This window comes from Sapajus apella, unplaced genomic scaffold (genome assembly GCF_009761245.1).
Source record: "Sapajus apella isolate SASKATOON/1434 unplaced genomic scaffold, GSC_monkey_1.0 scaffold11, whole genome shotgun sequence".
Lineage (NCBI taxonomy): Eukaryota > Metazoa > Chordata > Mammalia > Primates > Cebidae > Sapajus > Sapajus apella.
The window spans coordinates 1,949,447-1,974,178 of NW_022436951.1; the positions used below are offsets into that span (position 1 = coordinate 1,949,447).

General features: G+C 37.4%; 1 protein-coding gene across 1 annotated transcript in view; it reads right to left on the reverse strand.

Moving 5' to 3' along the window:
• Positions 1-24,732, reverse strand: part of C7 (complement C7) — a 73,293-nt gene that overhangs the window by 42,685 nt on the left and 5,876 nt on the right. The window contains exons 2-6 of the mRNA XM_032278867.1: positions 13,772-13,827; positions 11,331-11,406; positions 8,193-8,334; positions 6,105-6,252; positions 4,867-5,005 (exon numbers count right to left, since the gene is read on the reverse strand). Coding sequence (XP_032134758.1) covers positions 4,867-5,005; positions 6,105-6,252; positions 8,193-8,334; positions 11,331-11,406; positions 13,772-13,827 — 561 coding nt within the window. The remainder of the gene's footprint in view (positions 1-4,866; positions 5,006-6,104; positions 6,253-8,192; positions 8,335-11,330; positions 11,407-13,771; positions 13,828-24,732) is intronic.

The following is a 24,732-nucleotide window of genomic DNA, read 5'->3' on the forward strand; positions in this document are numbered from 1 at the left end:
TCTAGTCAGTTCTCTGTTTATCACATTCTCTACAGTACCTATTTATAAACTCTGCAAAATTTTAAAATTTTTTCAAAATTCAATTCCCCAATTCTGCAGCCACTTCCTTCACTCTCAGAAGATGATCTTACCTCTTTCTTTACAAAATCTCCCATCTTCAAAGACCACTTAAACTGCTGGCAAACAAATCTACAAACTTATTAACTTTTCTTCATTCTTTTTCTCCATAGGTGTCCTTCCCCCTTGTCTTAGGCTAACCTTTCTGTCTCTTCTCTGTATTGCATTCCCTCTGACCTCTTCAAAGGGTGGATTAGATGGCTTGATTGTTCCCTCTCCTACAGCTTCCATTTTTCTTGATCTACTGGCTCCTTTCTATCAAAACTCATACATGTTCTAAGATGTTACCTGTTACTCTATATTCCTTCTTTTCTACTTTTCTGCTTTCCCATCTCACCACCTTAAATGAGTTGACGGTAATTATCTTAAATTCCTCACTTCCCATTCACTCTTCCACCTACAACGGTCTGACTTCCAACAATGCTGCCGGCATCTTCCTTATTTCACCAGATGGTGAACACTTCTTCCAACGTTATTCAGCACTGTCGACCACTTTCTCCTACTGGAAATACTCTTTTCCGTGGGCTTTCTAGTTTTCTTTTTTTTTCTCTCTCTCTCTGGCTGTTCCTTCTAAGACTCCTCTAGGCATCTCCTTATACCACTCGTCTATGCTAGTTCCCAGAGCAACAGTGATCTCTACTCTGTGGCTTCAATTACCATTCCAATACTAATAATTAGCAAATGTATATTTCCAACCCAAACTCTTTCTCCTGAGCACTTAGACATAACTTAGGTACCTAAACTGAATTTGTCTTCTTTCTGCAAACGGGTCCTTACCATCTCAGAGGATTGTATTTTCATCTGGCCATTGGTCCAAGTCAGCAACCCATTCATATCCCAGACTGCTCACTCTCCATCATTCCTTGCATTCAGCCACTCACCAAGTTTTCTCAGGCCACTGTCATATTCCTCAGGGATTATTACAACAATTCTCTAACCAGATTGCTTTCCCCCAGTCTGCCACCCTCCAATCTATTGTCCACTGTTCATAAGAGTAACACCCTTTCTTAAACTCTCTAATGACTTTTTTAAAATCCAAACTCCTTAACTGAACAGAAAAAAAAGTCTATTTTATTTACTTTCCTGATCACTTATAACCTCATTGCTTACGACTCTTCACACTTCACTCTGTAATCCAGCCAGCTTGAACTTCATTCAGTTATTCAAAGGTGCTCCCAGGGCCAGGGTCAGTGGCTCACACCTCTAATCCCAGCACTTTGGGAGGCTGAGGCAGGTGGATCACTTGAGGACAGGAGTTCGAAACCACCCTGACCAAAATGGCAAAACCCTGTATCTACTAAAAATACAAAAATTAGCCAGGCATGGTGGTAAACGCCTGTAATCCCAGCTTCTCAGGAGGCTGAGACATGACAATCACTTGAACACAAAAGGAAGATGTTACCGTGAGCCGAGATGACACCACTGCACTCCAGCCTAGGCAAATGCGTAAGACTCTTTCAAAAAAAAAAAAAAGTATTCCTCTTGCCTTCCTGTTTTTTCATTTTCTCTCTCTCACTCCCACCTACATATAGAATGAGGGATGATATACAGATAGAGATATTCACCGGACTTCTAAAGTTCAAATCTCACCTTTGTCATCTTCTATGCTGTGGATATGCTATTTAGCTTTTTTGCCTTTGTTTTCTCATTTGTAAAATGAGATGCCAGTACCTACCTCCTCAGGTTATTATAAGGAAAATAGATCCATGTAAAGCTCTTGGAACAGTGCTTAGTATATAAAGGACTCTTACATGTGATATAGTTTTAACTATCATTTAAATTATCCCTAGCTAACAAGGTAGATTTAGAAATCTCAGGTATCTAGTCCTCATACCAATAGAAGCAGCAAAGACTTAGATAAGGTAGCATTCATTAAAATTGCCTTTAGAATTTGTTTTTGTTTTTCACTTGAAATGCATCTAGGATTTCTCTTCAAAATATATAATGAAGTACATTCAAGACCAAACACAGAAGAAGCCATGAGGCTTCTTCACCTTGATCATAACTCATCCTCTTCTGCAATTCATCACATATGCAGAATAAACACAACAGTCTTTCTGCCATCTCTCAGGCTGAACTAGGCGAAGGGGCACCTTCCCAAGCAACAAATGCCTTCCGTGTTGTATAAAATATATAAGTAGACAAAGAATGTGCACAGCGTCGAAGTTAAGTAGCTTACTCAACAAGGGATTGGGTTTTCCCTGGATAAACCATGAAGCTAGAAACCAAAACGGGGATTATAAAACTGGCCAATTCTGTTTTATGTTTATTTACTAACATTTATGTTAAGCCAAAAGTCACCTTCCACCTCGAAGAGAGCTGAACACCCAGTGGGCCCTAGATCAATTTATTTGAATCATGGAGAACATTCACCACTGCCACATCCACATCTGGGTTTAGCACTTGTGTGGCTGACTCACTGCCTGTTGCTTCCACTTCACTTCCCTCAGATTGGCTCCTCAAAACATCTCTGTTCCTCAGTCTGTAACAGGCTATAATTTCCCTCTACTCTGACAAACATCTTCACATTCAGTGATGGGGAAGACATTTCAGATGTCAATCTAAAGACCAAGCCCCGCTGAGTGAAATAGAATGTCAGGATCACGCTGTTATTAAATTATCCCTCTTCTTCAGAAGTGCAGACTTCCTGCATGTCTACCTTCCAACTAAGTCAGAAACGCCCTGTCTTATTTTTTCTCTGCTCTGTAACTTTCTAAATTTGACCCTTTTAGAAATATACATGCAAGTCTCCACATTATAATTATGAAAGAATTAGGAACACATTCTCTAAGGAATACAGTGAGAAAAAATTCTCTGTATATGCCTATTTTACATTCTCCTTTCTGGCCAAAGGTTAAATGATGAAACATGTTATTCGCCATGCTGAATTTAGAGTTGAAAAAGAAATTAAATGAAATACATGGGGAGAGTAAAATGTAATGGTAAAACAAAAGGCTGTGAAATCTGACAGACCAGATCTAAGCTCTACTACTTTTAATTTGGTGACTTTGAGTAAGTCAGCTGAAGCCCTCTTCAGCCTTAATTTCTACATACATAAAATAGTAAAATATTGCTTACTTTCCAAGGCTGCTGTGAATTTTAAACTGCGCTAATCACCTAAAATGGTGCAGATGTCACAGTAGGTATTCAAAAACTGGTAGCTACAATTATTTTTTAGATCCATTTTACTTCTCATTTATATCACTCAACAACTCTTAACTTATTCTCTAACTTATTCTGTGGTAAATTAGAAGATAGTATGTTTGCTATTTATAATCAAAACTGCTTTCTGGAGAAGGTTAAATTGGGTAAGCAAAAGGCCCTTTTGTCTGAACATTTCAGTAGTTTGGGTGTGCAAATTTAGGAGTAATCAATATTGAAAGCTGAATTAGACATTTTTTGGAGTTTGGGGACAAAGGGAGGTAAAGGAGTGGGAGAGGGGATCTTGAAAGACAAAAGCAAGAAAGAAGCTAACACCAGATGAGACCAGAAATTTCACCGTGTCGAGGCTGTGGAAGAATGTTTTAAGGTAGAAGATGCCGATTGCTATTGCTTCAACATGTTTGCATTACTGCAACAGAAAACCTCTCCTCTATCTTCTTTCCAAATCTTCCGTAAAGTTTCCTAAAGCCATAACTGTTTTGCATGAGTACGTTTTGTGTTGAACAAAACCTACTCATGGGTGAATTTAGGTGTGTATGACAGAAATAGCTTTTGAGAAACAGAAGTCTGGAGCCAGAGGAGATCTGAGATCATAAGCAAAATTAGAAAGTTAGGCAATACCAGTGTTGGCAAGAATGTGAAGTGGAGGCCACTCATCCCCACTGCTGGGATATGAAATGATCAAGCCATTTTGGATACTTTACCTAGTAAAATTTAATACATACATATTCTACAAGGCAGCAATTTTAGATCCAGGTGTATGCCCTGGGGAATCTCTAGTTCATTTGTATGGGATTCAGGCACAAGAACGTTCAAGGCATTTTCATAAGAAAAAATTGCAAACAGCAATAAAAATGACACCTGCAACAGCATGAGTAAATCTCAAAACCATAACTTTTAGGGGAAAAAAGTAACAGAAGGATAGATATGATTCTATTTATAAATGGAAAAAATAAGCAAAATTAAATCACAAATCTCTATTTAGGGACAAAGACATATAAAGAACAAGCATTAGAGAAAAAAAAACCAAGGATATAATTAATACAAAATATAAGATAGTGGTTGCCTGGGGAGTGAGAGGGATGTGATCAGAGAGGGGCGTAGAGGGGCCTTTAAGTCGCTGACAATATTCTATTTCTTAAGGCAGATGGTGGGCAGAGAGGACAGTTTTCTTTAAACTACACGCATATGTTATCCATGCTCTTTTGTATAGATGAAATAGTTCATGATTTTAAAATAAAAGCATTTTAAGTGAGCTGACACTAGCAGTGTCAAGGGACTATCATTACCAGTCAGGGACAGGGCCTTAAGTTTTAATACCTGTACAGGCACAGACAGTAAGATCTTGGGCCCACATAAAACATGAAGGTATAAGGATATGTCAGCTTGAATGACACATGTTAAAGTATCATCGCCCTGTACCCCAAAGAAAAACAGAGTATACTTTTTAAGTTGACATAAAACATTGATAAAAATTGACCACATATTAGACCTTAAGTAAATTCTCAACAAATACCTAAAAGTCAGTATCATATAAATAATGCTGTCTGACAATCCCAGATTAGAAATCAGTAACATCGTAAGTACCTGGAATGTATAGGAGAGGGCATTTCCACTCAGCCTGTAGAAGTCTCTTCCATCCCCGCTAAACACCTTTCTACACTGACCACCAAAACTTTTGGTGTTGATGACTCTGTTCCTAAACTGGCCAGTGAGTGCATTGTAACTGTTAAAAGGAGGTGGAGGAGGAAATAAAAGGCAGTTAAAAACCAGAAATAGCACTTGCTGGGAAAAAAAAGTCGTTAGAGAACTCTAGAAATTCTTAAAATGCATTACAGTTAAACACTTCTTTGAGAGAGCTCAGATAAAGAGCACAGCATCCTAATGCATACCATACATTATCCAGCTTCCCCTGCTTAGTATAATCACTAAAACTAATAGCTGGGGAAAGCCAACAGCCTTTCAAAGAACATATTTGGGAAACACATGGCTCTTTTGTATCTATGGCAACAGCTGGTTTTGAATTGAATCTATAGATAAAACCAATACAATTAAGGTTACTCTTGAGGAGAGAGAGCACTCTATAATAAATTTTAACTAATTGTCTCTGAGCTTGCTGAATGGTATACTTTTTAAGGTAATTTTAACCTATTTCTCTGTTAATTTTAAAATGTTACAGATAAATTACTTCTTTCATTCTAAAACAGGTTATTCTTAAGTCTTAATACCTTAACAAGTCATATGACATTTAAAACTTCTCCAGAATTTTCTTTAATAAGGTAAACACAGTATTTTCCAACCTTCACTTGTAAATGAAGGTTTTTGGCTAGTTTAGGCAATTGCTGTTCAGCCTGGGTATTACAACACATTTGTTTCTCTTTCTCTTCTCATCCTGTTATCATTCTATTGTTTCTTCATTCTCTTGAATAGCCCCCACATTACTGAACCAGTCTTCTCTCTCTCTCTCTCTCTCTCTTTGTCTCTCTCTCCCTCTCTGTCTCTCCCCTCCCTTCCTTCCTCCCTTCAAACACCCATGAAGTGACCAACTGTCCAGGTTTCCTTGAGACTAAGGGGTTTCTCTGGATTCGAATTTCAGTGCTAAACCCAGGACCATCCTACAACAAGCGGTCATTCTACATCTCACCACATGTATCTACAGGTATACATGTATGAACAAAAATGCTGTCTCAGGATGTGGCAAAGAGCTCTGAGCCAATGAAAAGTCTTGCCTATTAGGAGACTTGTTCTTAGACTTACCAAACCATAACATAAAAGTTTAAAATTACAATTCATTGATGTACTCAGGAGGCTGCCCAGCACCTTACCCATTTCCTGTAAGTTCTATGTTAGGAGGAGGCTTATCGATATCACAGGAAGGTCTCCTTTCTGAGTCCTCACATCTGTCTTCATCAGCACTATCTTCTTCACAGTCAGAATCCCCATTGCAAACCAACAATTTGCTGATGCACTGACCTGAACACAAGAAAAACTCACATGGCAATGTAAAAGAGGGAAGAAGAGAAACGCTATCCAGAACCAAAAAACGTTTCCTGCCACCAGCAACACTGCATTGATACTTCAATCTAAATGGGAGATAAATCCCAGAGTGTCTAGGAAAGGACTAGTGATTATTTTGTCTCCATTTTGTGACACAGAAGTGATTCATAACTCAGACACAAAATTAAAAACAGGATCTGAATTCAAATTTTCAGGATCTCACCCATAATCAAGTAGCTTGTCTAAATTATACAATTCCAACTACTGGGAAGATTGATTGACTTCCTGCCCTTCAACTTTCAATTTTTTTCTGTCATTCTAAGATGACCAAGTTGAGCTTTTCTTGGCAATTTGCATTTGTGAGCTTTAAGAGCAGGAGAATTTTATCAAAAGGTTAAAATTCAATATTTCTTTAGCACAATAGGGGCTGGCATACAAATATGAATAAAAATGGCCTTTGCCAGACTTTTCATATACTTTACAATCTAATAGGAAATACTACAAAGACGTAGATCATAATTGTTATAATAGCCATAAATCTAGAGTGCCAAGGAAGCACTGGAGGGTACCAGATGATCTAGTTCCTGCTTATCTCCCCGGCACCATGTCCAGCCATTCTCCTACTAGCTTCACATACTCTAGTCATACTGGACTACCTGCATGAATTAAAGGCCACATTTTCTGTTAACTCCAATGATCTTGTACTTACAGTTAGTTCTCTCTGCCTAGAACAGTTTCTCTACCTATTCTTACTTGTCCTACAAGAATCAAATTAAACGTTATCTCCTCTTGAAAGCCATCCCTACCTCACAGGCTCTGTTGCATGTGCTTCCTCTATGTCCTCATAGGATGCTCAGTGCACAACTGTCCCTGTAGGACACACAAGCTGCTATACTGTCACTCAATCCAATGAAGCAAACATTTGTTGAGAATGTATTATGTACCAGAGACTCCAGAAGCCAACATGAAAGAAATATAATTCATATCTTCAAGGAGTTCACAGTTCACCAAGAGAGACATTCAGGCCAACAAATAATCCAAATTACAGATGGTACAATATGCATAAGGAACACATGGAGGTGATTGGTCAATTACTTCTCTTAGTTAGGGATTTAGGGAAGGCTTCCTGAAGGAGTTGTTACCTGATTTGGATTTCGAAAGTAAAGTAAGCATTTGACAGGCATCATTGAGGAGCCCTTCTAACTCAGGGATTATTTATGTACTATTCTGCCCATAAAACGTTAATATTTGTGAGGGAAGAGGCATGTGTTTCACTTGTATATACCACCCTTACCACTATTTGAAACATAAGAAGAATCATAAGCATTTACTAAATTTTATTACATTAATCTGACTGCACAAATGCAACATAGAGAACTGGTGAAATAATATTCAATGCCAAAACTATGTTTCAGTCACCCCATGTGTAAGAGAGAACTGTATTGCTCCTTAATCAGCTCATTAGTGTTGCTTTCTTGTAAACATAATAATTTAGGCAGTAACATTGTTTTTGTCTAATCTCGTATATGTACAAGACTCATTCTGCATCTTCACCCAAAATACAACCTGCTTAAATTATTATGGGTGCCTATTTGGGTCTACCTAAATTATTTTGGGTGCCTAAGTTACTGCCCAAATTATTTTGAGTATCTATTTGGGTCTGTCAGTAGCCAGAGTTCCATTCGAAGAGACTAAAAGTATTGCCATGTTTATTACCAGATACCTTCCCTTGCATTTGAAAGAATGATAGCTGAATGTGTGATTAACTTACCAACAAAAATCCTGATGATATTTGGGGCAAATTAATTTTAGGCCAATATAAATTCAGTAAAACTTAACAAATGTATAATGAGCAAGTTCATCAAATAACATTTGAATTTACAATCTTCACGCTGAGCCTATGGAAAACAAATTACCTGAAAAACACCTGAAACGCTCTCCACATCCCTCCTCTGTTGGACATCCTCTTGTAGGTTTACAGGACTGTGTTTCAAAAGCATTTCCAGTACAAGGTTGGCCCCCATACTGCCCATACACAGCAACTGACCGCCTGCGAGTCTAAACACAAAGCAGGCAGTGGTTTGGTTTGGTTTTGTTTTGTTTTGTTTTGTTTTGTTTTGTTTTTTTCAAAAGAAATCTCCAGTTTCCTTTATCTGAGTAATAAAATCTGAGCGAACGTAATACAATTAGACAAACAATGTCCAGAAAATTGTTCTGGTGTTATACAGAAATAAAACCTAAAAATCAATGAATCCACAGACCTGCTTGTCCTTGAGTTCAGCGACATTTCAGCTATTATTTATAGAGCGCTCCCAGGTACATACTGACTTTCAGGATTAAATGCAAAAAAAAAAAAAATTGCTTTTAGTGATTGTAAGAAAGAAACCTGATGGCAGTGGGCGGAGACAACCCCACTGCGCTCTAGCCTGGCTGACAGAGTAAGACAATGTCTCAAAAAAAAAAAAGAAAAGAAAAAAGAAAGTAACCTGAGTCAAGCTTAGAGGGTAGACACATAAGCAAATAGATTATAGCATAGAATGATCAATATATTTGCCAAAGCTGTGTTCCAAGAGCTCATTAGAGAAAGTGAAATGACTTTTTCTGGAGTGTGGATAGGGTACTGGGAAGGGGGTTAAGATGAAGCAGAGTTAGAGTTAGGGAAGCCTTCAGAAAAGTGATGGCAATTCCTTCGAGCTAAACTGTAAGCATTCTTCAGGAAGGAAGGCAAGGAAAAACAATTCAGAGAGAAATATATGAATATGGAGATCAAATTTACAAAACAGAAGCCTAAATAATCCAAGGGTGAAGCTACATCTACAAAGGAATATGTAAAATACAAGCCTCTTGAGGGGAAAGAATATAGGAAAAACTAAATGAGAAGTTTACAACTAATTCGTCCTAAAGTTTATTAAATCCTCATTCACTACAAAGACATGTATCTTAACATTTAAACAAAAAGAAAGATCTACCACTGGCAATCGGTGAGCATCTTCCAGGCCTCTTCCTGTACTCACCTCTTCTCCATTAAAAAACAAAACATAAAACAGAACCAAAACTGAGCGTCCTGAGGATTTAAACATTGAGTGAAGACCAACAGGGAAGAGTTGCTGTACATATCAATGTTGAACTTATGCATCCATCCTAAATTGGGTTAGAAGTGGGAATTCTTCAGCATGAGGGGTCACAGTGGCATAATTTGAACTCTGAGCAGATTCGCACCAGCCAGAGCCTGGCTCTGGCGCCTTTCATCGTGTTTAAGCAAAGGAGCCACAGAGGAATACGAGCGTGGAATGGAACTCGGTAAGGTTTCTTGATACTGTTTTTCGTGTCTTTGTAAGGGATGCAGATGCTGCTCATGTGTGGCTTATCAGTGTCCTTTGGTGACGTTCCAGAGCACAGGTGGAACTGTTTGCATAAGGAGTATTTTTCGTCTCTTTGTAAGTGATGAAGACACCGCTCATGTGTGGCTTTTCAGTGGTGTTCTTTTGTGAAGTTCCAGAGCACAGATGGCGTTGTTTGCATAGGGAGTGTTTTTCTTCTCCGTATTACCAGGGAGCCCTTGATGGCAGCCACTCTCCAAGGTCTCATTCTCACCTGTCAAAGCCTGACTTTACGATTCCTTTTCATTTTCACTTGTCCCTTTCTGAATGAAAATTTTGTTTTTATAAGCTAGGATGTATCCATTGCATGATGACCTTCACTTAAAGAAAAAAATTGCTTGTATAAAAAACACCCTTTCTCTACTTCTATTTAGTGTTCTTTCTTCTTTTCAAACGATAAAAATATTTAACATGCTTGATGTTTCTTTGACCTTTGCCTATTATTCATGTACCTATTTGCCTGTAATCAGAGCTGTTATTTATTATACTTGCTAGAAGCCAAATTCTTTGTTCATGTAATTTGTTTTGAAAATACCACTCATGTAGGTACTAAATAAATGGCTGATGAAAATGATGATAGTGATGGTGCTTCCAAATAAAAATTATCTTCTATAGTACGATTCTGTTATTTTAATAGTTAAAAGTGATTTTTAAATATATATTTTTATCCAAACTGGACTATTTCTAAAATATTTAACTCTTAAAATGTTCAGAAACCTTAAGACAAACATTTTATTTCTAGGACTATCCTCAGAAAATTATGGGAAAAGAGGACAGATCTCTACATTCAAAAATGTTTATTAAAGTTTTCTTTATAACAAAAATGGAGACAACTTAAATGTCAAACAATAAAAAAGTAGAAAATAAGGGTATATTAATATCATGGAACATAATACTGCTGTTGTAAGTTATTTTGCTGATAACAAATGTTAGATTAAAATAGTAGAGTACAAAACTATGATAAAATAATCTCCTTTTAAATTATAAGTACACATGGAGAAAAGGCAGACAGAGCCGAAAGAATACATACCAAACGCTGTTATACAATTTCTTTCTTTTAAATGGTAGAATTATGAGTAATGTTTATTTCTTTACAACTTCCTGTATTTTCTCCAATGAACATTTTATAATAAGGAATTAAAACAGACATTTTAAGAAGCATTTTATAATATCTAGATTAAGTTCAACATTGTATTTGTATTACTTAGCAATTAAACTTTAAAACATTTTGCAAAATTTTTTTCATGGTCGTTCACTATTTGTGAAGAAAAATCAAGCAGCCATCTTGCTATTTGCTAGTGTTAGTTTGAGATGAGAAGAAAAGTTGAACTCAATGAATATAAAGCATTTTAAATTAGCAAAAAAAAATTCATTCTATGTTATTCCTATTTTTCGCATAGTTAAAAAGTTAGTAAATTGCCTTGAACTTTCAGCCTATACACATTTCTAGCTCCAAGATAAGATCTAGAAAAGTCCTTCAAGAAAAATGAATATACAAATTACTTTATTACAATATTATTAAACAAGTCATACTTTTCTCCCTTCAAAATTGCTAATACAGTTTTCAAAAAACATTGATACTGTTTAATGAACATTCAGAAGTTAATGCCATTTGGCCATGCCTAAGTATTTCTAAACATAAATAATCAAATACAAAGTTTTGCATGGTCCTACCTGAGTCTTGGTACAGCCATTGCATTCTGACCAAGGGGCATACGAGTCCCACTGGCAGTTCACTGGAGAGGAGGCACTGCCACAGTGTCAAGTTGTCCATCATAAAGCAGGCAGAAAGATACGCAATGAAACACAAAGAATAGTGAAAACAATCAAAAATAGTTAAATGTTACCTCAAATATTTTTTTCTAAGAGACACTAAAAATATCCTAAAATATATAAAAACGGAGGGAGCCCCACTTTCTTAGAGATTAACACTTATTAAACATCTATTATGCTGGGCACAGTGGCTCACGCCTGTAATCCTAGCACTTTTGGGAGGCTGAGATGGGCAGATCACCTGAGGTTAAGAGTTCAAGACCAGCCTGGCCTACATGGTGAAACTCCATCTTTACTAAAAATATAAAAATTAGCCAGGCATGGTGGCGAATGCCTGTAATCTTAGCTACCTGAAAGATTGAGGCAGGAGAATTGCTGGAACCCGAAAGGTGGAGGCTGCAGTGTGCCAAGATTGTGCCACTGCACTCCAGCCTGGGCAACAAAGGGTTCTGTCTCAAAGAAAAGAAAAATCTATTATGTACTAGGCTCTAAAGACACTAGAGTTGTAAAGAGGTAAGTCATTGGCCAGGCGTGGTGGCTCACACCTCTAATCCCAGCACTTTGGGAGGCAGAGACATGCGGATCACTTGAAGTCAGGAGTTTGAGACCAGCCTGGTCATCATGGTGAAACCCCATCTCTACTAAAAATACAAAAATTAGCCAGATGTAGGGGTACACGCTTGTAATCCCAGCTACTTGGGAGGCTGAGACAGGAGTATTGCTTGAACCTGGGAGGCGGAGTTTGCATTGCACCAAGATTGTACCACTACACTCTAGCCTGGTCAAGAAAGCAGGACTCCATCTCAAAAAAAAAGAGAGAGAGAGAGAGGTCATTGACTATAGACAGAAGGAAGAACAGAGACACAGATGGGTAAACAAATCATCATAATACAATACATCTCATTTGATGGATTTCATAATAGAAATGCATTCAATATAATGTGTTATGGGGATATGGATAAGAGAGAGTTCTGAGTTGGGAGGGTGGGGAAAACATATAGGAAGAAGGTTTTATGGTCTTTAAAGGGATTCTGAATGATAAGTTGGAGAGTTATCTAGAAACACTTAACTGAGAGACCAGAAACTATAATAAGACCCAATGAGAAGTGGGAAACTAAAAATCGGCAGAGGCTGAATGGACGAGAATTTATTTAAATGCACCCCGTTCATTTTGGCCATTTTTCAAGCTCCCAACCACGGAGGGCAATTTGAGCTTAAACAGTTGCACTAAAATAAAGTGGATGTGAAAATGGAGAGTTGACTCATACAATGCTCACATCCTGGCCATGTTGTATGGAAAAGACTACCTGCGTCAGCTTTAAGAGATTAAGGAAGTCTTGCCTAAAATGATGCTCTATGAAGGATAAAAGAACTGGTATTCCTTATTTCTGGATTCCCAGCACATTCCTAGGCTGGGAGGTATCTTGAGTCAAGACGGTTCTTGTGTATCTTAAGAGGGTCACGTTTCTCTGAAAGTAGTGACTCTCATTCTGCAGCGTGTGCCTCAGCTGCTTTTACAAAGCCAATCTTGCCAACCTGTGGTTTTCATATGGTACCAGTGATCAAAATACCTGGATATTTTTGACGCTTGAACAATCTGAACTTGCTGTTATTTTTCTAGTCTCTGTCCTGGGGAAAGGCAGAGGGCTTCCCAAAACATGGAGGCTTAGAAGAGGAACTTTGCTTGATCTTCCCGCCGTGCCCCCACATCACCCTTAGCAGGCTTCTTTCAGAGTCCTTGGCACATTTGTATTGCAATGAACTGACCCAAGATACAAATCACCCAGCATGCTCCCTGTGCCTTCTTGCTGCTTGTGGTAAACCCAGTACCTAGCACAGCCCCTGACACATTTTCTGATAGTTCCATAAAGTGAACTGATCTGGCTCTGTCTTGTCAATCTGACACAGTGAGAGCATAACAAAGCCTTGGATAAATGATGCTGGCTTTTTTCCAGGCCTGAAGAACCGATAAAACTATTTTCTTAAAAAAACTCTCAACCTTTAAAATCCAGAGGATGTTTCTCAAAGATTACATTTAAAGACCAAATACTGCTCTAAGATATATAAGTCCACTGTGATTATCTGCACTACAGATAAAACCACAGCACTTGGACAAAAAACTTACACTTTTAGTCTTCAATTTTACAGGGGGAAAAAAGTAAAAGAAGAATAAAAAGAAAACATTTTTGTTATCATTGTCTTTTCAAAAAATATGAAAAGAGAAAATATGTTGGAGGGATACACAGATTCAAACTGCAATGACAAAATTAGACTAAACTAAAAAATTTTTCAAACTTTTTTTTAATTTAATGATTTTTATACACAACAGAAAAAGTCCCCACCTTGAAAAAATTTGGAACTCTCCTGTAAATCCCACCAAAATGAATAAGCTTATTGCCTGGAGAAGAAAAACAATAAAGCATTATTTTACCTTGCATTTCTTTTTATAACTATAAATTGACAATTTATAATTGTATAAATTTATGGGGTACAAAGTGATATTATGATTTCTAAATACAATGTGAAATAATTTAATCAAGCCGGTTAACATACCTATCACCTAAAAAATTTAACATTTTTGTGGCAAAGATATTTGAAATTTACTCTTGGCAATTTTGAAATGTACAATACCCCATTATTAACTATCTTCATCACACTGTACAATAGAACTCAAAATATATTTCTGCTAACTGAGATTGTGTACCCTTTGATGTTTATCTCCCTATTACCCCAGTCTCTGCAACCACCATTCTACTCTGCCTCTATGAGTTCAATTGTTTTACATCTTACATTTAATGAGAACATGTACTATTTGTCTTTCTGTGCCTGGCTTATAAACTTAATGTTTTCCAATTCCATCTATGTCGTCATAAATAACAGAATTTCCTCCTTTTTAAGGCTAAATACTATTCCTTTGCATACACACACCACATTTTCTTTCTCCAATCATCTGATAATGGACAATTAGGTTGATCTTATAACTTGACTATTGTGTATAGTGCTGTAATGAACATTTGCTTTTGTAAATACCAAAAAGTAGGATTGCTAGATCATATGATAATTTTTTTCTGTTTTCTGAGAAACTTCCATGCAGTTTTCCATAATAGCTGTACTAATTTACATTCCTACCAGTGTACAAAAGTACAGGGATTCCCATTTTTCCACGTTCATACCAACACTTGTTACCTTTTGTCTTTTTGATAATAGCCATTCTGACAGGTGGCTCACTGTAACTCAATATAACTTTAATTTACATTTCTCTAATAATTAGCAATGTTAAGCACATTTTTTACATATCTGTTGGCCGTTTATATGTCTTCTCTTCAGAAATGTTTACTCAAGTTTCTTGCCCGTTTTTTATTTTTACTTTACTTCCATCTCCCTTTCCTGGTACTTTGTCAATTTTTATTTGGGTTTTTTGTTTTCTTGCTATTGAGTTGTTTGAGCTTCATATATATTTTCGATATTAGCCCCTTATTGGATGTATGGCTTACAAATATTTTCTCCCAATCTGTAGGTTGTCTCTGCAAACATAATTGTCTCCTTTGGCATGTAGAAGCTTTTTAGTTTGTTATAATCGCAATTTGTCTATTTTTGCATTTGTAGCCTGCACTTTTGGTGTCAGATCCAAAAAATCCCTGTCTAGAACAATACAATTTTTCCATTGTATTTTTTTCAAGTAATGTTACAGTTTCTGGTCTTATGCTTAAGTCTTTATCCCATTTTGGGTATATTTTTATATATGATATGAGATAAGGGTCCAATTTAATTCTTTTGCATGTAGCTATCCAGTTTTCCCAATACCACTTATTAAAGAGACTATCCTTTACCCATTGTGTATTCTTGGCAACTTTGTGAAAACAATCAATTGACCATATATGTAGGTGCATTCTTGGGCTCTCTATTCTGTTCCACTGGTTAATGGGTCTATTGTTTTGCCAGGATCATGATGTTTTAATTACTATAGCTTTGTAGTATAGTTTAAAATTAAGCAGAGTAATACTACCAGCTTCGTTCTTTTTGCCCATGACAGCTTTAGCTATTTGGAGTTTTATGTGATTCCATATGAACTTTAAGATATTTTTCTATTTCTTTGAAAAATTATAGTAGAATTTTGATAAATATTGCACTAAAACTCTAGATCAGTTTGGGTAGTATGGACATTTTAGCAATATTTTCTTCAAATCCATGAACAAGGGATATCTTTCCATTTGTTTATGTCTTCTTCAATTTCTTTCATCAATGTTTCATAATTTGCAATGTATAAGACTTTAACTTCCTTGGCTACATTTATTCCTAAATTTTTTTTGTAGTTATTGAAAATGGGATTGTTTTCTTAATTTCTTTCTCACATAGTTTGTTGTTAGTGTATATGAATGTACTTTTTAGTGTTTATTTTATATTCTACAATTTTACCGTATTCATTTATTAGTTCTAGTCTGTAGGGTTTTCTACATATAAGATTGTGTTACCAGCAAACATAGACATTTTCACTTTCTCCTTTTCTATTTTGATGCCTTTTATTTCTTCTTCTTGCCTAATTGCTCTGGCAAGAATTTCCAATACTATGTTAAATAAAAGTGGCAAAAGTGGGCATCTCTGTCTTGTTCCAGAGCTTAAATGAAAGGCTTTCAATTTGTCACTGTTGGGTATAATGTTAGCTGTGGGCTTCTCATATATGGCCTTTATTATGTCAAGGTACATTTCTTCTGTACCTAGCTTGGTGAGAGTCTTTTTCATGAAATGTTGTTGAATTTTGTCAAGTGCCTTTTCTGCATCTAATTAGATGATTATATAGCTTTTGTCATTCATTCTGTTAATGTCATATAACATATTTATTAATTTGTGTATGTTGAATCATCCTTGCATTTCAGGAATAAATCCCATTTAATCATGGTAGATGATCCTTTTAATGTATTGTTCAGTTTGCTACTATTTTGTTGAGATTTTCATATCTATGTTCACTATGTTCATCAAGAATATTGGCATGTAGTTTTCTTTTTTTGTAATGTGCTTCTTTGGCTTTGGTATCAGGATAACACTGGGCTTTTAAAAAGAATTCAAAAGTATTCCCTCATTATCAGTTTTTTGGAAGGGCTTCAGAAGGATTAGTATTAGCTCTATTTTCAATGTTTGGGCTATCTCTTGCACCCACCCTTGCCATGTGACATGCCTGCTTCCACTTCATCTTCCGCTATGAGTAAAACCTTCCTGCAGGCTTCACCAGAAACTGAGCAAATGTTGGTGCCATGCATGTACAGCCTGTAGAACCATGACCTGATTAAACTTCTTTTCTTTATAAATTACCCAGCCTCACATATTTCTCTATAGCAACACAAATAACAGGCTAACACAGAAAATTGGTGCTGAGAATTGGGGCATTGCTATAAAGATACTCAACAGTGTGAAAGCAGCTTTGGAACTGGATAATGAACAGAGGTTTGAAGAGTTTGGAGGGCTCAGAAGAAAACAGAAAAATGAAAGAAAGCTTGAAACTTCTTAAAAAGTGGTTAAATGACTGTGACCACAATGCTGACAGTGATAGGCACAGTAAAGTCCAAGCTAGTGAAGTCTCAGATGGAAATGAGAAACTTTTTGGGAATTAGAGAAAAAGTCACCTGGTTATAGCTTAGCAAAGAACTGAAGGCATTCTGTTTATGCCCTAAGGATCTGTATAAGTTTGAACTTAAGAATGATAACTTGGGGTATCTAGTAGAACAAATTTCTAAGCAGCAAATTTCACGAAGTGGTCTAGCTGCTTCTAACAGCTTACTCTCAGGTATAGGAGCAAATAAATGACTTAAAATTGGAATGTATATGTAAAAGGGAAGCAGAGTATAAAAGTTTGAAAAATCTGCAGCCTGGCCATGTGGTAGAGAAAGAAAAAGCATCATCAGCAAATGAATTCAAGGGGGCTGTGGAACAACCACTTGCTAGAGATACTTGCATGACTGAAAGGGAGCCAAGTGCTAATAGCCAAGACAATGGAGAAAAGGCCTCGAAGGCACTTTAGAGATCTTTGAGGCAGCTCCTCCCATCACAGGTCAGGAGGTTTGGGAGGAAAGAATGGTTTTCACGGGCCAGGCCCAGGGTTCTGCTGTCCTGCGCAGCCTCAGGACACTGCTTTCTGCATGCAGGCCACTCTCCAGCTCCAGCCTTGGCTCAATGAGCACCAGATACAGCTTGAGCTGCTGCTTCAGTGAGTACAAGCTGTAAGCCTTGGCAGCTTCCATGTGATGTTAAGCTCATAGGCACACATAGTGCAAAACTGAAGGAGGCTTAGCAGCCCCCACCTAGATTTCAGAGGATGTATGAGAAAGCCTGGGTCCCCAGGCACAAGCCTGCTATAGTGGTGGAGCCCTCACAGAGAACCTCTACAAGGGCAGTGAAGAGGGGAAATGTGGGGTTGGAACCCCCACACAGAGTTCCCACTGGAGCACTGCCTAGTGAATTAGCAGAAAAAGGCCACTGTCCTCCAGAACCCAGAATGGCAGATCCAACAGTAGCTTGCATATTGAGCTTGGAAAAGCTTCAGGCATTCAACTCTGACCCATGAGAGCAGCTATGGTGGCTGAACCCTGCAAAGCCACAGAGGTAAATCTGCCCAAGAGATGGAGTGAAGCCCACCCCTTGCAGCAGTGTGTCCTGGATGTGGAACATAGAATCAAAGGAGGTTATTTTGGAGCTTTAAGATTAATTGACTGCCCTGCTGTGTTTCAGACCTGCACTGGGCCTGTAGCCTCGTTCTACAGGCTGATTTCTCTTCTTTGGGAAAGGAGTGTTTACCCAATGCCTGTACCCCCATTATATCTTGGAAATAAGTAGCTTGTTTTGATTTTACAGACTCATAGATAGAAGAAACATCTCCAGATTGGACTTTGTCCTTGAGAGTTGGGACTTTTGAATTAATGCCAAAATGAGTTAAGACCTTGGGGGACTATTAGGAATATATGATTTGTAGTGTGAGAAGGACATGAGATTCATGGGGCCAGAGGTGGAATGATATAGTTTAGATGTCATTTCAAATCTCATGTTGAAATGTAATCCCCAATGTTGGAGGTGGGGCCTGTTTGGAGGGATGGATTTCTTATAAATGGTTTAGCACCATCCACTCGGTGTCATCCTTGCAATAGTGAGTCTCATTAGGATCTGATTGTTTAAAAGTGTGTGACATTTTCCCCCTCACTCATTCTTATTTTTATTCATTTTTTTTTTTTTTGACAGAGTCTGTCTCTGTCCTGCAGGCTAGAGTGCAATGGCACAATCTCAGCTCACTACAACCTTGGCCTCCTGGGTTCAAGTGATTCTCCTGCCTCAGCCTCCTGAGTAGCTGGGATTACAGGCACCCACCACCATGCCTGGCTAATTTTTGTATTTTTAGTAGAGATGAGGTTTCACCATGTTGGCCAGGCTGGTCTCCAACTCCTGACCTCATGTGATCTGCCTGCCTCAGACTCTCAAGTGATAGGATTATAGGCATGAGCCACAACACCAGGCCCCCTCACTCATTCTTGCTCCCACTATTGCCATGTGACATGCCTGCTCTTGCTTCACCTTCTCCCATGAGTAAAATCTCCCTGACGGCTTCTCCAGGAGCTGAGCTGATGTTGATGCCATATTTATGCAGCCTGCAGAACCATGAGGCAATTAAATCTCTTTTATTAAGGCTGGGCGCGGTGGCTTACGCCTGTAATCCCAGCACTTTGGGAGGCCGAGGCGGGTGCATCACGAGGTCAAGAGATCGAGACCATCCTGGTCAACATGGTGAAACCCCATCTCTACTAAAACTACAAAAAATTAGCTGGGCATGGTGGCGCGTGCCTGTAATCCCAGCTACTCAGGAGGCTGAGGCAGGAGAATTGCCTGAACCCAGGAGGCGGAGGTTGCGGTGAGCCGAGATCGCGCCATTGCACTCCAGCCTGGGTAACAAGAGCGAAAATCCCCGCTAAAAAAAAAAAAAAAAAAAAAAAAAAAAAAAACAAATAAATCTCTTTTATTTATAAATATCCCAGCCTCAGATATTTCTTTATAGCAACACAAATAATGGCCTGATACAATTAGTGATATTGAGCATTTCTTTATACACCTGTTAGCCATTTGTATGTCTTCTTTTGAAAAATGTCTATTCAGGGCTTTTGCCCACTGTTAATCAGATTAATATTATTATTAATATATGCTACTGAGTTACTTCCCTATATATTTTGGTTCTTAATCCCTTGTCAGATGAATAGCTTGCAAATATTTTCTCTAATTCCATAGGTTGTCTCTCTTTACTCTTTTGATTGTTTGCTTTGTAGAAGCTTTTTAGCTTGATATAATTCCATTTGTCTATTTTTGCTTTTGTTGTCTGTGTTTTTGAGATCTTACTCAAAAAAAAGTTGCCTAGACCATTGATCTATGCTGCTTCCCTGTGTTTTATTCTAGTAGTTTCATAATTTCACATTTTACATTTAAATCTGTAATTGATTTTGAGTTATTTTTTTTTATATGGCACAAGATGGGAATCTGGTGTTATTCTTAAATACGGATACCCAGTTTTCCCAGCACTGTTTCTTAAAGAAATTGTCCTTTCCCCAATATATGTTATTATTATTATTTTTTTTTTTGGCAGAATCTTGCTCTGTGGCCCAGACTGGAGTGCAGTGGCACAATCTCAGCTCACTGCAACCTCCACCTCTCAGGTTCATGTTATTCTTCTGCCTCAGCCTCCTGAGTAGCTGGGATTACAGGCGCATGCCACCATGCCCGGCTAATTTTTTTGCATTTTTAGTATAGACGGGGTTTCACCATGTTGGTCAGGCTAGTCTCGAACTCCTGACCTCATGATCTGCCCACCTCAACCTCCCAAAGTGCTGGGATTACAGGCGTGAGCCACCGCACCTAGCCCCAATGTATGTTCTTAGCACTTTTGTCAGAAATGAGTTGGCCGTAAGTACAGAATTTATTTCAGGGTTCTCTATCGTGTTCCAGTCATTTATGTGTCTGTTTTTAGGACAGTATTGTGCTATTTTTGTTATTATAGCTTTGTAGTATAATTTAAAAGCAGGATTGTGATGCCTCCAGCATTGTTATTATTCAAGATTTCTTTAGCTACTTGGAGTCTTTTGCTGTTTCATAAAATGGTTACAATTTTTTCTATGTCTGTGAATAATTTAATTGTTATCTTGATAGAGATTGCATTGAATCTGTAGATCGCTTTGGGGAGTATAGATACTTTAATGGTATTAATTTTGCCAATCAATGAGCATGGGATATCTTTCCTTTTTTGTGTTCTCTTAAATTACTTTTTTCAGTTTTATAGTATTTGTAGAATCTTTAACTTCTTTGATTAAATTTATTCTGAGGTATTTTATTTTGTAGCTTTTATAAATGGGATTTCTTTCTTGATGATCTTTTCAGAATCATCTCTTTTAGCATGTAGGAATGCTGCTGATTTTTACATATTGATTTTGTAGCCTGCAAATTTACTGAATTCATTTATCACATCTAAGATTTATTTAGTTAGTCTTTACTATCTTTTAAGAGACAGAGTCTTGCTCTGTTGCCCAGGCTAGTGTACCGTGGCATGATCTCAGCTCACTGCAACCTTGGCCTCCCAAGCTCAATCAATTTCCTGCCTCAGCCTCCCAAGTAGCTGAGATTACAGGTGTGTTCCAACACACCAAGTGAATTTTTTGTATTTTTAGTAGAGATGGAGCTTCCCCATGTTGGACAGGTCTTGAACTCCTGACCTCAGGTGATCCACCTGCCTTGGTCTCCCAAAGTGCCGGGATTACAGGTGTGAGCCACAGCACCCAACCTACATATTTTTCTAAATATAAGGTCATGTTGTTTATAAGCAAGAATAATTTGACCTCTTCCCTTTAAATCTGAATGCCATTTATTTTGTTCTCTTATCTAATTGCCGTGGTTAGAACTTTCAGAATTACATTGGATAAAAATGGTGGAAATGAAGAAAAATAATAAATGGTTGATAGAATTCAGGCATGAAGCCATCAAGTCCTGGGCTATTTTGTTTCAATGAGAGACCTTTTATTACAGATCAATATTTTTACTAATTACTGGTCTGTTCAGATTTTCTTTTTTTCTTTTTTTTCATGAGATGTAGTTTCACTCTGTCGCCCAGGCTGGAGTTCAGTTGCGTGGTCTTGGCTCACTGTAACTTCTGCATCCTGGATTCCAAGCGATTCTTTTGCCTCAGACTCCTGAGTAGCTGGGATTACAGGCACACACCACCACACCCGGCTAACTTTTTGTATTTTTAGTAAACATGGAGTTTCACCATGTTGGCCAGGCTGGCTGGTCTCAAACTTCCTGATCTCGTGATCTGCCCACCTCAGTCTCTCAAAGTGCTGGGATTACATGCATGAGCCACCATGCCCGGCCCCCAGATTTTCTATTTCTTTATGATTAAGTCTGTATGTTGTATACTTTGGAGCACCTAAACATATAAAACAGATATTTATATTTATACAATATATAAATACTGTATTACAATCCATCTCTTTCTTGAGATCCACAGGATCTGACAGATTACAATACAGTAACAGTAGAAAATTTCAACACCTCACTTTCAATGCTAGAAGATCATCCAGACAGAAATTAATAAGAAAACATTAAATTTGGGCCAGGCATCGTGGCTCACACCCGTAATCCCAGCACTTTGGGAGGCTGAGGTGGGCGGATCACCTGAAGTCAGGAGTTCAAGACCAACCTGGCCAATGTGATGAAACCCTGTCTCTAAAAAAAATAAATAAAAAGAAAGCATTAAACTTGAACAATACTTTACAGAAAATGGACCTAAATGGATAGAATTTAACTACTTAGTTATTCAATTTGTTGTATAATTGCTATTCAATTTGTTTTATAATTGTTCATGACAGTCTCTGATGATCTTTTGTGGTATCATGAATCTTCTCTTTTTTAAAGTTAATCTAGTTATCCAATTTGTTGTATAATTGTTCATGATAGTCTTTGATGACCTTTTGTATTTTTGTATCATGAATCTTCTGGGTTTTTTTTTAATTAATCTAGTTTGTCAAGTTTGTCTTTTCAAAAAGAGCTTATTTGTCTTTTTGTGTTGTTTTTCTAGTTTCTATTTCATTTATTTCTGCTCGGATTTTTATCATTTCTGTTTTTATGCCATCTTTGGCTTAGTTTATTCTTCCTTTTCTGTTTCCTTGAGGTATGACATTACCTAATTTATTTGAAATCTTTCTTCTTTTTGATGTAGGCATTTATTGCAATAAACTTTCCTCTTTGAACTATTTTTGCTGTATTCCATATGTTTGGTATGTTGTGTTTCCATTTTTGTTTATCTTAAGATAACAAGATATAATTTTTATTTTGTTGTCTTAAGATTTTTTAATTTCCCTTTTAATTCCATTACCTATTGGTTGTTGAAGAACATGTTAATTTCCATGTATTTGTGAACTTTTCAAAATTCCTCCTATATTCATTCATTTATTTTTATTTTTTAGAGACAGGGTCTTGTTCTGTCACCCAGACTGGAGTGCACTGGCCCAATCATAGCTACTGCAGCCTTGAACTCCTGCGCTTAAGCAATCCTCCCACCTCAGCTTCCCAATTAGCTAAGACTACAGGCACAGAACATGACACCAGCTTCCTCCTATAATTGATTTCTAGTGTCATACCACTGTGGTCAGAAAACATACTTGAGGCCAGGCGCAGTGGCTCACACCTGTAATCCCAACACTTTGGGAGCCCAAGGCAGGCAGATCACTTGAGTTCAGGAGTTTGAGACCAGCCTGGCCAACATGGTGAAACCCCATCTCTACTAAAAATACAAAAATTAGCTGGATATGGTGGCGCATGCCTGTAATCCCAGCTACTTGGGAGGGATGAGGTGGGAGAACCACTTCTGGGAGGTAGAGGTTGTAATGAGCTGAAATCACGCCCCTGCACTCCAGCCTGGGTAATAGAGTAAGACTTCAACTCAAAAAGAAAAAGAAAAGAAAAGATACTTCATATAATTTCAATATTCTTAAATTTGCTGAAGCTTGTTTTTTGCCCTAACATGTTATCCGTCCTGGAGAAAGTTTTCTGTGCACTTAAGAATGTGTACTCTGTTGCTGTTGGATAGAATGTTCTCTGTGTGTGTTCTCTGTGTGTGGTTTCATGGTTTTCAGTAGTGGTATTCTTTGAATACGATTTCTGTTTCGGGCTTCTATTAAGGATTTTTGCTTTGTGCTTATCATGAGGCTTCCAGAGAACATCTTATAATCACAACAGCCTATTTCAAGCTGATTACAACTTAACTTTGCATACAACTCTACATTTTTACTCTCCCCTCACACAGATTATATTTTTGACATCAGAATTTACATCATAACATGTATTCTTTGACATGTTATTTTAGTGATACAATAGTTGTCATTAATAGTATTTTCTTTAGCTTACATATCTTTAATGACTTGAAAACTAATACATTTGTACAAGTCAAGATTTGTGACTTGGGAGTATAAAATGTGAAAGAACCAGGAAGAAGGCTAAGTGACTCTGTTTATCTTTTAAGCTTCTATTTTAAATAGAAGTTTGAAGGATCTTCAAAAAAAATTAAAAATAGAACTAGCATATGACTCAGCAATCCCCTATAAGGAATATATCCAAAGTAAATGAAATCAGTATGTAAAAGAAAAATGTGTACTGCCATGTTCATTGCTGCATTATTCACAACAGCCAAGATACAGAACCAACCTAAGTGTCCATCAAAGGATAAAGGGATAAAGAAAATGTGGTAAAGTTACACAATGATATGCTACTTGGCCTTAAAAAAAAGAAGAAAATTCTGTCATTTGTGACAACATAGATTAACCCAGATAACATTATGTTAAGTGAAATAAAACAAGCACAGAAAGAAAAATACGGAATAATCTCACTTATATTTGGAATCTAAAAATGTTGAACTCTAATAAGTAAAGAGTAAAATGGTTACTAAAGGCTGTAGAGGCTGGGTGGGGATTGTTGAAGAGATGTTAGTCAAAGGATACAAAGAAGCAATAAGTTCAAGAGAACTTAGAAGGAATAAGTTCAAGAGATCTATCGTACAAAATGGTGACTTAGTTAACGTCAGTGTATACACAATCTTGTGTACTCTTGAGAATGGGGATGGCCTAAGGGTCACCAAAGAGATCTGGGAATACTCTGTAATATTGCATAGAATGTTCACAAGCAACAAAAACAAGAATAGACAAATGGAACTTAATTAAAAATAAAGCTTCTCTACAATAAAATAAATAATCAACAGAGTGAACAGACAACCTACAGGAGAAAAATATCTGGA